Below are 14,363 nucleotides of genomic sequence, written 5' to 3' on the forward strand. Positions count from 1 at the left end.
ATTTGGGTGAGACAGAAGGCTGAAGGACCTGCCTGTAACAGTGAAGACCCATACCAGGATTAGAATAGACAGCAGGACTCCTGAACCTAACGTATTTCTACTTTGCTAATGTTGTCACTGCATACCTGAAAGGCATGTGCTACACATGTGGTCCTCATCGATGACAGCAACCTGCTACTTCTGCCAGATACTCTGTTATGCCAGCTAGCAAAGATCTGTGTAGTAGGTACAGAGGCTGCTCAGCATCAGTGTGAGTCATGTCCACATCCTGGACATTGTGTTGTGGAATTTGTGTTTCATTTTGATAGTTTTATTGTGCTGAAGGTACCAAACCAAGCAGATAAGCTCCAAATAAGTTACAAACAGGCAGCAGGTTGCTTTAAAACAACATTGAGATTGTAAAGTATAGCACTGAAAAGTTAGGCAATGCCAGGTTTAAGACGGGCATCTCTGATCTGTTGGGTTTTTTTCCTCTATACATTTGATGTACTTGAATCCTTGAATATCCATTGACAGGCTACCTCCTCTACATGGTCAAAGCTTCATTTTATTGTTTGCTATGGATGGTGTCTGGGGATGAACACCATAGCATATGGAATTGTAGTTGCCAAGACCCCTGCCTTCAGTTGTAAATTGAAGGATGCAGCAAGCAATCTAGGGAACTGAAGGAAAGAAGAGATTTGCAGAGATATACTCTCTATTTCTCTCCTTTGGTGGTCATGTGTTGTATTAGGTCATTTAAACCATACTTTTAAAAGATGTAATTCTCTGATGACTCAGCTTGAGACATCTGGGTTATAATCAGAGCTGCAACTGGAGTCAAATGAATGGATAAAAATAACAGGTGCTCCGAAGAGAGATGTCAGTGATGTATTTTTGTTCAGTGTCCTGTCTATAAAATGGAACGCTAATTCAGCTGATACCATTGTGTGTGAAAATAAGTTCATTAACATGTACAAAGCACACAGTTACAAGAATTGCTCTGGTGATGGCAGATCTAAATGGCACAGGAGTTATCCTCTTCCTCTTTTGCCCACCCTGAATGATGTGTTTTCCACAAAAAGTAATATTCCTGCTTTGTTGTGCTGGTTGAATTGCTCATTGTCCCTAACTGCAATCTGTGTAGTGATCTCAGAGAAAACCTAACAATTTAATTAAGGCCAAGAGGGCAGGAATGGGACTGGAGTTGTGCTGGGGATTGTAATCCCTCAGCCTGGTCTGCCATTGACTAAGTTATGTGATTGCAGTAAGGGGAAAGTAAGAGGTGAAGTTTGTTCCTCCGTTACGTGTGCTGAATGATGCTGGTGCAGTGGGAAAAAATGGCTTTTGTGAGATCTCTTACTCTGTATCTCACCAGCTGTTATGGGAGCCATCTAAATGAGCTCATGTGCCATTTCTTGTACCGCTGTACAGCTAGAAGATGTGCAGTCAGGAAGACAGGACTCTGCACATGTCATTGGGAATCTAGCCCCTTCTGACGTCCATTGCCATTTTTGTCCTCTGTACGGTTAATAATTTTACCCAAAAGGTGTTAACGTTGGTCACAACATACAGAAACGGAGACCAGTACTACTGTGTAAACGCAGTTACTGTCCAGTAGTTTACAATAAAGTTTTTGTAAAAGTGTCTAAATGTTACTGCACTCGAAAAGCTATTACCTGATAGGATAAGCAGTATACTTCAGAGCAGCTGCTTATGTATAGAACGCTTGGTTCTATAACCTTATAATTGTATACTCTTATGTTGATTGGCACTTAACAGTATATCAGTGGAACTGGCTGATGGTGTGGGACAAAGGCTTTTGCATGGATGTGATATATAATATACCTTGAGATTAGAATTTCTGAGACAATGATGTCACTGAACTAGTTGGAAAACACATGTGCGCGTCCACACACACAGACACACACACGAAGAATTCCGAGAAGAGAAAGCATCTGTGGCACTCATCGGAAAGACCTGCCACTTTGGCAGAAGATAGACAATAACTCAGTAAAAGAAGAGCACCCGTTGAACGCTTAGGCAGGAAGTGAGCCTTTCGGGGAAAGATAGTTTCAGATTTGCTTGGATCATGAAAACTTTGTGCAAGAATGTATTTTGGGAACTCCCTTACATGCTTTACAAAGTCAATTACTTGATTTCTTTGATCTGATGGCAGTTTTGGGAAGCCAGTGGCCCACAAGAAATAATTAAGTGGTGAGTTACACCTGAAATACAGATTAACGTCCCATCCCAGTATTGAAACTTTGTAGAAAATCCCATTGCGTATAGAAGGAAGAACACCAGTGTAAGAAAGACCCCCGCAGCATTTAATACTCAGTTCTTCAGAGTGTTTGCTATGGTGTAAGACCCCAAACAGGTGACCGTTCTGTGCCATTTAGGTATGTCTCTCTGAGACAAATATGCTGTTATTATTCTAGCTTTATTTCTAATGTCCCTTGAAGAGTACCCAGGTTTGATTTTGTGTTTACTCATACAGTCAATATGAACAATTTATGTACGAAAGAACCAAGAGAATGTTTGATATTATTATTGTATACTGTAATGAGATTTTTAATTAATCCCAAATAAAAGCCTTTCTCTTTCCTGGTTTTAGCATCTCTCTTACGGCAATGGTAGCTTACATGTTGATGCAGCCTTCCAGCAGACGCTCTGGAGCGTAGCACCAATCAGTTCAGGAAGTGAAGTTGCCCAAGGTAAGGTTGACCTAACTTTAATTATTGAAAGACTGAATGTAAATGAAATATCTGAAGAATCAAATTATTCTGCCAAGTGTGGCTGAACTATGGGAGTGGGTTTCTCTTATGTAAACATTCAATCCAGTAAATGAATATATAAATATTCTGAAAAGAGAGAGGGAAAATTATGCTGAAAGGGACACTGATGATTTTCTACATGTTTTTCTTCTAAATACTGAACAGCTCATTCAAATCTCATTTTGCTAAAGGTATGATAATGTTCATAACATTTTTTTTAAATGGCTTTTGGTCCTGGTTTAAATCATCTCAGATTATTCTATTGTATGCAGTTACATGTTCCTGAGACTGAGTAAAAAATGTTGTGCAAGAGGACTGGAAGCAGGATGTGAAATCCAAGGAGTAAAGAGTGGGAATGGTTTTGTCGGGAGCATATGGTTGGGAAGAAAAACAAAAGGAGGGGAAAGAGAAAGAGACAGGCTAGAACAACTTTCAAATTTTGTTTATTTTATTTAGAAATTAGGAAGGGTTTTTTTTAATGCTACTTCTGACATGAAAGACAAGGATCCCTGAATTTATGCCATGCTGGTTCCACAGAGAAGAAAAAAAGTCATCTTTTCAGAAAAGTTTGTCAGGACATAAAGCATAATAATTTCTAGTTTCCTACAGAATCACTGTTTTGAGTAGATTTTGTAATAGAACCATAAGAAGGTTAAAGCTGCAGGTCCTTTCTTTCATACTCCCTGGGATTTTTGGGTACTATTTTTTGAAAAGGCAATACACTGAAATTTCACATCAGTTCTTTTTATCTGGCATATTTTAAAACATGGTTGTTGAATGCTCTTGCAGGTTTGCTTATTCAGCTTGCAGGGACAGCGTTGCCAACACCTCCTTTGTACATACTCGCTGTGTTTTTAGACTATGAGAATCATTCTGCACATTCAGATTGTCTGACATGGTTTCTATTGCAATCTGTTATTAAAACAAATGCTAGTGCGCTGCTTAACAATGTTCTAAACTTTATGGAGAAAACCTTTCTGTTGATGAGAGGAGAAAACCTTCCCCTCTCCAACCTGTTGCCTCTTCCTATTAGCTCTGTTCTCCTTGTCCTCCCACTGCTGGCAGCTCTGGCGTGGCATTCATGTTAATAATCCCAGTACAGCTTATTAGCTGGGACCCAGATTTGTGCTGTGCCACATCTCTCTGGTTGGTGAACCTCACTAGTGAGACCTGCCCGGCTGTTTGGGAAGCAGAAGTCCACAGTGATAGAGTATAGTGTCATGTTATGCACTCATACTCACAGGAAATCATGTGAAAATGGTGTAATATGATTTCAGCAGCTGTGCATTTCTCTGCGTATTTGCTTGTTCTTTGTTGCTACGCCTTTCCATTTTCACTTTTCTCAGGTATAGACATTATCTTTGTTAAGCAGTACCTTTTCTAGAGAAGATCAGCTGGCTGCTGTCAGAAAGAATTAGAGCGAAGGCCTTATTCTAGCAAAACCGGCAAATGCTCCTGTAATCAAAGTTGTCTTGTTATGAAAGGAGAGTGAATCTGACACTTAGTGTGTAAGACCTTACTCTATATACCTCAGTAAAACTGTAGCCAAACTGGAGAAAATTACCTCAAAAAGGGGGAAGAGGAAAATAAAGCTAATTTTGTTAGTATCTGCAAAATGCTTTGTCATCTTCATGAACAAAACGTTAGCGTATAGGAATAACTACACTACAATACCCTCTCTTAATCAAAACTTCCCATTAAAAATAGATTAATAAGTGAAACACTTTAGTTAAATGAAATTATTTGAAGTGAAAATAATGGATAAATAGTCCGTAAAATGAGCTAGGATACTGGAGGTAGTTAGTTAAAAGAAAATGATTTCTTTTTACATGCATTTCTGCAAAACTGGCTTATGCAGAAGTCAGTTTATTGTTTAAGTCAAAACAGAGCTTTAGAGTCAGCTCAAGTAATTCTGCTAATTCTGTACTGTGACGTGGATGGGGGGCACTTTAAAAACAAAACAAAAAAACCCCAAAAAACTACTCAGGGCAGAATTATATTGACACAGGTCCATATAAAAATGAATATATATAACTACTGTTACCTGAACATACCCCTCTGTGTCAAAATCAAGAATTTAAAAATTCAATGCTAAAATTTCCCGCATAAATACTAATTTGGTATTGATTTCAAAGGTTTAAAAAATATATCCGGAAATATTCCTTGATATATATTCAGGAAGAAGATTTCCTGTAGCTTCAAAATAAACCTGTGAAATGTGTACAGTGTGACTGTTGGGTCTTCAACACCATTTCCCTGTACATGTAATGTACATGTAAGGCACAGCTTACTTGTTAATATAGACACAGATTCAAAATATTATTCCAATAATATCTTTTTAAAAAAGTCTTTTTGTTATAACACTAAACCCAAGGCATTATGTTCCCACATCCTGCTCAAATGCAGAATTTGATATTAGCCAGTTCTAGCAAGAAGGGAAGATGAGTTTAGGAAACGAATGTTAACACTTGTTTAACTTGTCAGGCTGAAAAAATACCCTTGAATTGCACTTAAAATCTCCTAAGTCTTAGTGTTCTTCAGTTACTAGATTATAATACAATACTTGTAGGATAACATAAAATTATATTTCTTTTTAATGTCGCATCTCTGATGCAAAAAGACTGATGAAAAAGCATCTATTTTGTTAATATCTTTACTGATTAGAAGCATGGCCTTATTTTCAGCTTCCGGCTGCAATGTCCTGGGTCTTCAAATATTGTGATGCTACGTGTATGTTCCATGCTTTAGTTTGTGAACACAAGTGTTTGACTTTGAATCTGCATGTGCAGTGGTAGTATAGGCAGTATAGGAGTTTCCCTTCGGAGTCCAAATAAATCATGATTGTCGGTTGGGAATCTTACGTCAAGCAGAGCTTTGAGTGGATCTTCCCAAAAGTTTCTCTCACAGAAAACTTCCAAAGACACCAAAAAGGATTCTAAAGTTAACTAATTCAGTAAATCAACCTTTGTGTTGTTAGTATGTAAAGTGGAATCCTTAACTTCAATCAAAGCCAAAAGTGAGTAGGTAAAATGGAAGAGAAGAGTCTCCCACTTTATCTGTTGTAATCTGGCAGGGAAGTACTTGCTTCCTTGTTTCCATTGGATCAGTCTTTTTCTGAGTTGCACTAACTCTGCACGATGCCCTGTCTGTGGCTCTCTTTCTCCTGATCCACCCTTTTCTATTTGCTGGCTTAGAGCTTTTCTCACTTGGAAATGTTCAGATGGCTCCCCAGGGTACGAGGTATCTTCCCCTTCTTCTGACTCTCTTTTTTAAGTAACATAAAATACCAACAGAAAAAAATGAAATAAAACTGATAGTATTTATTACAGTTGGAACTATAGTTTTACGTGTTGCTGCATTCAGACAAATGCACTTGATTTTCTCCCTTTATTCAAGGATATCTGATAGGAGGGGATGTTCTGAGGTTATTGCATGGTCACATGGACGAATGTTTGACAGTCCCTTCGGGTGAACACGGAGAAGAACAAAGAAGGTAGGTTTCCAGCTTATAATAGAATAATAACGAATGTTGCTGAATCAATATTAAGTGTCACTGATAGTACAGATTTTTGAAGGATATTGTGATGACGTGTTACTCATGAGAAGGAATATTGTTGAGATGAACTTTGGATGTGAGCCTCTTGCATTTTCTTTTCAGTATTGTTCAAGTCTGATTTCACTTACCAGGTGTAAAAGCGATAGTGATTTTTGATAACTTATTGTTGTCTTTACTGACTTAAACACTGTTTATGTTTATGTGAGTGAAATGTGTTGGCTTCTTTACTGCTGGTTTTTTCTGTAATCACAAAAAAATTCCTCAGGACAGGGTATGTTACGATTACTGCCCAGTCCTTCAAGGCTACTAATCTGGGTATTGATCTCAGGTGTACTTGTCACGGTAGTCTAGAACTTAATGTATGGTTATTTTGTTGACTAAAGGAATCCTAGAATGGAAGTAGAGAAGTGATGACAGCTCAGTATGTGTGTCTCTTGGTTAACTAATAAATCCAAATGGTGAGAATACTGGCACTGAAAGTGGCATGTCTCAGTGGAGTGATTACATGGGTGAATCAAAGTCCTGCTTATTTGCTCTAATAAGATATACCCTAAGCTGCTTTTTAGTAGGGCAGTGTTGTATGATTTATCCCTACCTTCAGCCTGAAGATTGCTAAATGATAATGTTGATTTTGGAATAGTTTAATGCAGCAAATTGGGTAGCTTCATTTCCATGACAAAGCAAGTGCTATTCATTCATTTCCAAATGAGTTTTCTTGGTTTGCAAATAGAAATGTATTTTTTATTCCAATTTATTCTTATTTGTAAAGGTAAGAACAAGACACTGGAAACTCTCATAAAATACAGCAAAAATCCTCTATGAATTTTTAAATATTAATGAGAAGAACTTCAGAGTTTTCTCTGTACAGCTGCTGACCAACCCTTCCTGGCTATTTCTTATTTTTAGACAAGGGAATAGTTTTTGAACACAGACGATATTTCAAAACACAGAGACTTAAAATGTGATCAGTTCATGTTTTAATTTTAGTTACTATGTAATATATCCATTACAGCTTGGAGTTTATTGCTGCTATTACTATCCTCACCCTGAAAGCGATGAAAAGATAAGATGATAAATAAATAGGATCCTATAGTGTTTTCTCTTATTTCAGTTTAAATCCTGCAAAATTCCTTTTAAAAATTGTAGTTGCAGTTTAATTGCAGGTTTATAGGATGATCAAGCACCTCAGTAATGAACTTTAACGCTTAAGAACACACTAAAAATCTGTGTTTTTACAACAAGAGTAACATTATATATAAAGCGCAATAAAGGAGTACAAAGTTGCAAGTTAAGAAAAAATTCATTTGATCTGCTTGTGCATTCCATGATGCATCTTTGTGTCCTATAACAGGGGAAGAATAGGGTTCATTTCTTAAGATGCAGACCAGTGCCGTAAACAGACCAGATCGTTATTCTTCTTTCTGCACTGTCTACCTTTTCCCCTATCCGTCTAGTACCCCAAAAGAAGCAGAGCTAGTAGACAACAAAATAGTACCTATGTCTTTGTCTTTATATTTCCTGAGAGGAATACTGGGAGACACTGCTTCTCAGTGCTTCATAAAAAACAGATTTGATCTTCTGAAATTTTCTTGTTGTTCAGGAGCTTTCTTTAATAAACAAACAGAATAAAAACAAGTTTAATTTTTTTCATATTCTCCTTTTCTGAAGTTCTTCTATTGTTTTCTGAAATTTTTTAAATTATTTTTACTGGTAAACCTAGAACATAATCTATGATTACTTTTAATTTTATGGAGTTAGGTATAATCGCTCCGTGCCCCACGCTTTCTCCTCTTAAATTATTAATAAATTTAATAATTGCTTAAATCCTCTATATTTTTCTCTCTAATTAGGACTCTTGCCTATTCAAAATAATATCTAAAAGGATAATTTGTGTCTCCTTTCAGTTTTCAGTATGTATGCATACCTTATTTTGATGGGTGGTATTTAACTGCTGGTAGAATTATATTAAAAGATATCGGTAATTTTGGCAGATAGGAAATTGTAAGATGAATTATTTTATCTTTCATTTTAATTTTACTTTTGTAACTTTTGCACATAAGGCATGGTAAAGTATGATATATTTGGAGTATAATAATTCTGTATTATCCTTTCATTGCCTTTTGAAATAGTCTGCTGATAGTTTATCGTGGTTGTGCTGGATTTGTTTTGTTCCAGCGTAAGCCTGAAGAGCAGCTCAGCTCTGCAGAATGGCAGTGCAAAGGAACACTGAGAAGTTGCATCTCTGTTGTGACTCACTAATTCCTCTATCTCATTTTTATTTTTCTGCAAAGGCCTCCTCTTTATGCCTTTTCAAATAAATAAAAGATCAGACGGTCCTAAAATAACAGTTTTATTCTATAATGTCACCTGGTGCCTGGTATCTAATCCTGGGAATGAATAAATTGTTTTGATGTGAAGGATCCTCCTAGGCAGTTTCTAAAAATAACTGCTGTTTTTCTCTGTTCTTAGAGCATTGATACAGTTACATAAATTTGAGTATAAAAGTGTTTCAAAGATTACCAGAAGTCCAAAATAAAACACACGTTCTCAAGCTGTTTATACTCTTGCAGAACAGCATTTAGCACAGTGGAGACCTATGATACAGTGACAGTGCAGATACTGTATTCATGATTACAGTACCTAACAAAGCTTCCTCCGAGGCAAGGCCATCCAAATCTGCACTGGAAGAGGCCTAGTACAGTGGCAGAAATAATCATATAAAAAGCTTATAAAATTCTCCCCCGTGTCTCACAATTTGTTCTGAATGTATACTGTGTTTCCTCACTTAATTGTTGAGCTCATGTGTCCCTCCATGTGGCCCTTCAATTGTGCTAAAGTGATGACTAGCAAGTGGGGTGGAATCACTGTGTTTTTGGATGACTAGCCAGTGGAGTGGAATTGCTATGTTTTTGGAAGAGGGACTTTTTGGTATTGAGTAGTGAGATGCAGTTGCGCAATGAGCAGTGGAAAAAGAGCAATGTTCAGGGCCAACTTTTGACACAGGCAAAGCAGGTATTTCCCCAAGGTGAGGGACTGGTTAGGAGGATGATTTTGTTCCATCCCTCAAAGAACTGAGATCCAGAAAGCTCCGTTGGCCGGTAATGGATAGCCATAACGTCGGTTCTTGCATGCACAGCCCGCTCTGTACTGTCTTCTGGCCATGGCCCCTCGATTCTGGAAGGAAGGAGAGCTGTGGTGGGCTGCAGGCTGCTAGAGCAGTGGCTCCTCCCTTGCCTTGGCCCTCCTGCAGGCAGTGGTATTGTGTTGTCTCCGTAGTACATACCTTCTGCCCTGGCAGCAGCAGACAAAGGCGTACGATGGGGGTAAGCACAGAGCCAAAGTACCTGGGCTACCTATTGCCAAGGCTGTTGTGTCTTGGTGCATTTAAATTCCCAGTGAAGATGGTACCTGGAAGAACCGGTCTGCTGCTGCTATCTGGCTGAATTTGGTTAAAATTGCTGAGAAATCTTGAGTTGTCTCTGATAATGCTGCCTTTTATGTAGTGATACGTGGCTCTTGATGTAATGCCAGTGAGATATTGTTCAAAGATTACATCTCTGAACTATAAATAGTTTAAGACTACTTTGAGTATTTGTGTAGTGGGAGACTCGGAGAACTGATTTAAGCAGATTCTGGCAGTAGTAACTCAAGAAAAATAGCAAAATAGGATTTTATTGCCTGAACTAATTTTTTTTCCCCCAGAAAGATCTAGCTGGAATCAGAAACCTTAAAACAAGTTTTAATAATTGTAGTGGCTTATTCACCACACAGAAGTCTCTAGGTTATGGGGCTCCTATCCAGTCAGAAATGTACTTTTCCTTGGGAAGTAGTTTCAAGTAGATCCTCCCTGAAGTTGCTAGACTTAGTTTGCATTGTAATTAAAAAGCATTCCAGTTGGAAGCAGTGCAAATAGAGATGTTTGCGGTTTTATGTTGGTTTACTTGATATTACACTAGAAAAAAATAGTGGTATTGTTTTTAAAACGCCACAGGCAGAGTGGGCATGACCCTGGTAGTTTTCACTCACTCTGACCCAGATAAAGAACAAAAAAGGAACAGGCAAAAGGTTAAGTATGTGCGGTGTCACTGAATTAAATATAATTTACTGCACATTCTAGTTAGGTATGTTGCTGGTTTAAGGACAGTGTTTAAACCCTTGTGCATAGAATCCTTAAACTGTGTTTTTATTATTTAAAGTGCCTTAGTTACCTAGAGCAAGCTAGACCTAAATTTGCAGTGTTGTTTCTGTAGCTCTTCAATTCAAATTTCAGAAGCATTTCCAGGTAGATTGAAGAATAAATATAGGTATAGATATACCAGAGAAGGCATAGCATAATCAGCCTGGTGTTCTTCTGGTGGCTGCTTTGATTCTGTTTATCTTCAAAGCCGGGGGAAGCTTCTGCAGCAGCACGGTAGCTGGGAGCCTGTATTTATCTTGACTCCTTTTCCTGCACTCTCTGCCGGCACGGTTCGTGGCCTGGCTCCCATCAGATGAGCTGATGGAAGCAGTCTGTTAGTTGTGCGTATGGGAATGGGCAGACCCACAAGGGTTTCCTTGATTTATGAGGTTTTTTCCTTGAAATAAAGGATTGCATAGTCTCCTTTCCTACTCTTTTCCTCCTGTTTCATACATGAGAAATTTGTTAATCATTTTTAGTACTTCTTCTTTGGGCAGGGGGTTGTATACGGTTATCCAGCAGAAGATTTAAATCAGTGTTTGTATTACAGGAATCTTGAAATGGTCTTTGCTTTCATTTGGCGTCTTTTCCTGTTGAAATTGTGACACTCCCCCCCCCCCCCCCCCCTTTTTTTAAAAAAAAAACCCCTTATCTGGTAATTATAGTATTGAGTCTTCACTTGTGAATTTTTAATATCAAAGGAATGAATAAATTTATTATAATTATGGTGGAAGTTGGTTTTCAGAGCAGGTATACATTGAAGTGCTTCTGTGAAATTATTTACCATTGTTTCACTCTTTTAATTAAGGTGGTGGAGCAAAGATTTTAAAAGTATTGTAATAAACAGGCTGATTTTTTTCCCCATCACAATTGAATCAGTCAATAGCCCCCTTTTTTTACTGTTCAGTTAAGAGGAATTATTTTACATTTTTGATGTTGTTGTATTACGCATGTTATTTTTATTTTCCTGTAAAATCTCAGCTAGTTATTAATACAGTACTTTGCGTGACTGTAGAGTTTTGGATTACTTTGTGGATTTGTTTTGGGTTCTAATTTGTTTTTTTGTTTGTTTGTTTGTTTGGTAGATTTTGTTTGTGGTTTTGGTTTTTTTTTTTAACTTAGAAGTCCCCAAAAACTAATGGCAGATAGCAGTGGAAGTATGTAATCAAAATTATTTGGGGTTTTTTTTGGGTTTTTTTGGGGGTTTTTTTTTTTGATTGGGTTGTGATATGGTTGCTTTTTATTATACCACCATCATTCATACTCTTTTAGAACTTAAAGTCCACACAGTAATAAGGCTGTGAGTATTCATAGTTCCCAGTGTAGAAGGGGACCATGAATGTTCCCACTGCAACTAATTTGCATCTTGATTTTCAATATATATTTTAAAGTGATAACTGCAGTACAGTTTGGACCCTTCAGAAATAAATCATTACAGAAAGAAATTACCTGTGAGGGAGAGCAAAGTGCTCCTGGCTTTTGCAAAGTATCACCTGAGGTGGAACAGACTCCAATTTCTCAAACCACCCAGTCAGAATAGGCCTTCATGAGGGAATGTGTATGTGTAGCCTAATTCCAGAAGCAGTTTTGTCATTCCTGCCTTTGAGACTTTCTTTGGGTTAAACATATTACGTTAAGTCTTTTGTAAATTGTACTGAACATTTTGTGTTAGTCTCAGAAATGGATAGAGAGGGTTGTAAAGTGGTGAAAGTCAATATGACAGCCAATGCCAGCTCCTTTTCCCTTTCCTTTCCATGCTATTTTCTTTAGACAGGTAAAGTACACTCTTTGATATGGCATTACAAACCAGTGAGGTCTGTTGTACCCCAGAAAGGCCGGGATCTGGCGCGTGTGAAGGATTATTTATGACTGAAACACAAACTCAGAAAGTTTTCACCAGCATGAATCAATAACCTTTTCCCCACGCCCAAAACAATCCACGAGCCTTGAATAGTAATGGTTGTGCTTTTATAAATTAATTTGAAAAAAATCCATAGAGCTCTTTAGTGATTGATTGTTTGGATTAAAAACAGAACATCCTTGCCTGTCATTGAAGGGAGCGGAACAATTTCTTTGACTTGAACTTTGACATCTTATTTAGATTTATTAATTTGTGTATAATCCAGGTACAATATTGTTATGTTATTTATGCCATATTTATGGCGCCCTGGTTCATTCCAAGTTACTGAGATTTACTCCGTTATTTCCTTGCTGTGGAACTTAGGATTTACAGGTTCTTGAAGCAAGGCTACTTCAGCAGTATGGAAACACTGTCATTTAATGTAATTTGTTTTAACCTCATTTAATGCCCATTTGTAGTCAGTGAATTTCACTGAAATGATTGCCCTCTCTGCTCAACAATACTTTACTAAGAATACGAATTCAATAATGATTCTCCAGGGGGTTTGATACGTGGTAGTCTATTTTAAACCTGTATAATTAATTCATTATTGTAATAGGAGATGAGAGATTCAGATAGCAAGCTTTCTTTTTGATGTTTACCGTCGCTTTGCCTCTACATCACATCTCAGAAAGCTAGAGGAGAGTGCTAGGAATAAGCAAGCGAGAGCACGGTCAATTCCCAGCTCGCTTGTCCTGCCTGCGGGGGGGGAGCGGGCCGCCGCCGGGGCGGGGAGCGGGCCGCCAGGCTGGGGGGGAGCGGGCCGCCGCCAGGCCGCGGGGGAGCGGGCCGCCGCCGGGGCGGGGAGCGGGCCTCCAGGCGGGGGGGGAGCGGGCCGCCGCCAGGCCGCGGGGGAGCGGGCCGCCAGGCCAGGCCGGGGCGGAGCGGGCCGCCGGGGGTGGGGAGCGGGGCCGCCAGGCCGGGGCGGAGCGGGCCGCCGCCGGGGGGGGAGCGGGCCGCCGGGGAGCGGTTGCGCTGTCCTTGGTGCTGTAATGACAGCCCGAGCGCTGTGCGAGACATCGGGCGGCAAGTTCCAGCTCTAGTGACTGTTTATATGAAGGGGAATTAAATAGATTAACGACGTAGTCAGGAAAAGAGTGGTGTTTTAAATGTAACTTACAGTCATAGGTCAGACAAGAAATGGCTTCATTACACCAACTAATTAACTAGATTAAGTTTTATAGTAAAGATGAACTGAAAATTCTCAAAGGTTCTGAATTCCTTATAGATACTTTCATTTGAAATAAAAGTGGTTAATATCCTTACTCCATAAATTTAGAATATGCAAATAAAGTGTTTTGGAAAGAATAGAAAGGAAATGTCAGGAGTTAGCGTTATGGGTATGGCTCAGTAGGTATAAGGTATCCCGAGCTTTCTAGGGGAAGACTAACACTCATTGTAGCTCTTGTTGCCCTCTCTTCTTCTGCTGTTGTTTGTACTTCCCTCATGCATTTACATTATTTATAATGTCACAATAATTTTTTTGTAATCCACAGGTTTTCTCTACTGTTTGGCAAGTAACGTGCATCTTCTGTGCACTTGCAATTTGAAATTTTGTTTTTTCCATCCCATCTATGTAAATCTGTAGTAACTCTTTGATAGTCAGAGAATTTTTGTAGGTTATTCACACGTCATTAAAAGCAATGTTTCGTTTGACCTAGTAATATCAGTATCTGCTATGGTTTACCAGTGTCAGTTTCAGGAAGGATGAAAATGTTATGAATCATACTTCCTTTTCAGCACTGAACTGTTGTCAAGAGTACATAAAAGGAAATGAGGTGCATCCTATCAAATATGTTTTTATATAGAGCAAGTTCTAAGGAAGCTGGTTTGAGCAGTCTCAGAGCAGTTTACGACATTTATTTTAATGAAAGGAGTTAAAAATGAACTTTGGATTTCTTAGAATAAAAAAGTATGAGATGGTCTAGGTTATGGATTTGTTCAGCTGCTCTGGGGCAATGGTTAGTACGCATT

At 38.5% G+C, this 14,363-nt stretch overlaps 1 protein-coding gene across 3 annotated transcripts in view; it reads left to right on the forward strand.

The window, feature by feature from the left end:
- Positions 1–14,363, forward strand: part of RYR2 (ryanodine receptor 2) — a 457,875-nt gene that overhangs the window by 192,467 nt on the left and 251,045 nt on the right. For all 3 annotated transcript variants that reach the window (XM_076334184.1, XM_076334182.1, XM_076334183.1), the window contains exons 7-8: positions 2,597–2,696; positions 6,153–6,249. In XM_076334184.1, the coding sequence (XP_076190299.1) occupies positions 2,597–2,696; positions 6,153–6,249 (197 nt within the window). The remainder of the gene's footprint in view (positions 1–2,596; positions 2,697–6,152; positions 6,250–14,363) is intronic.

This window comes from Aptenodytes patagonicus, chromosome 3 (genome assembly GCF_965638725.1).
Source record: "Aptenodytes patagonicus chromosome 3, bAptPat1.pri.cur, whole genome shotgun sequence".
NCBI classification, from domain to species: Eukaryota; Metazoa; Chordata; class Aves; order Sphenisciformes; family Spheniscidae; genus Aptenodytes; species Aptenodytes patagonicus.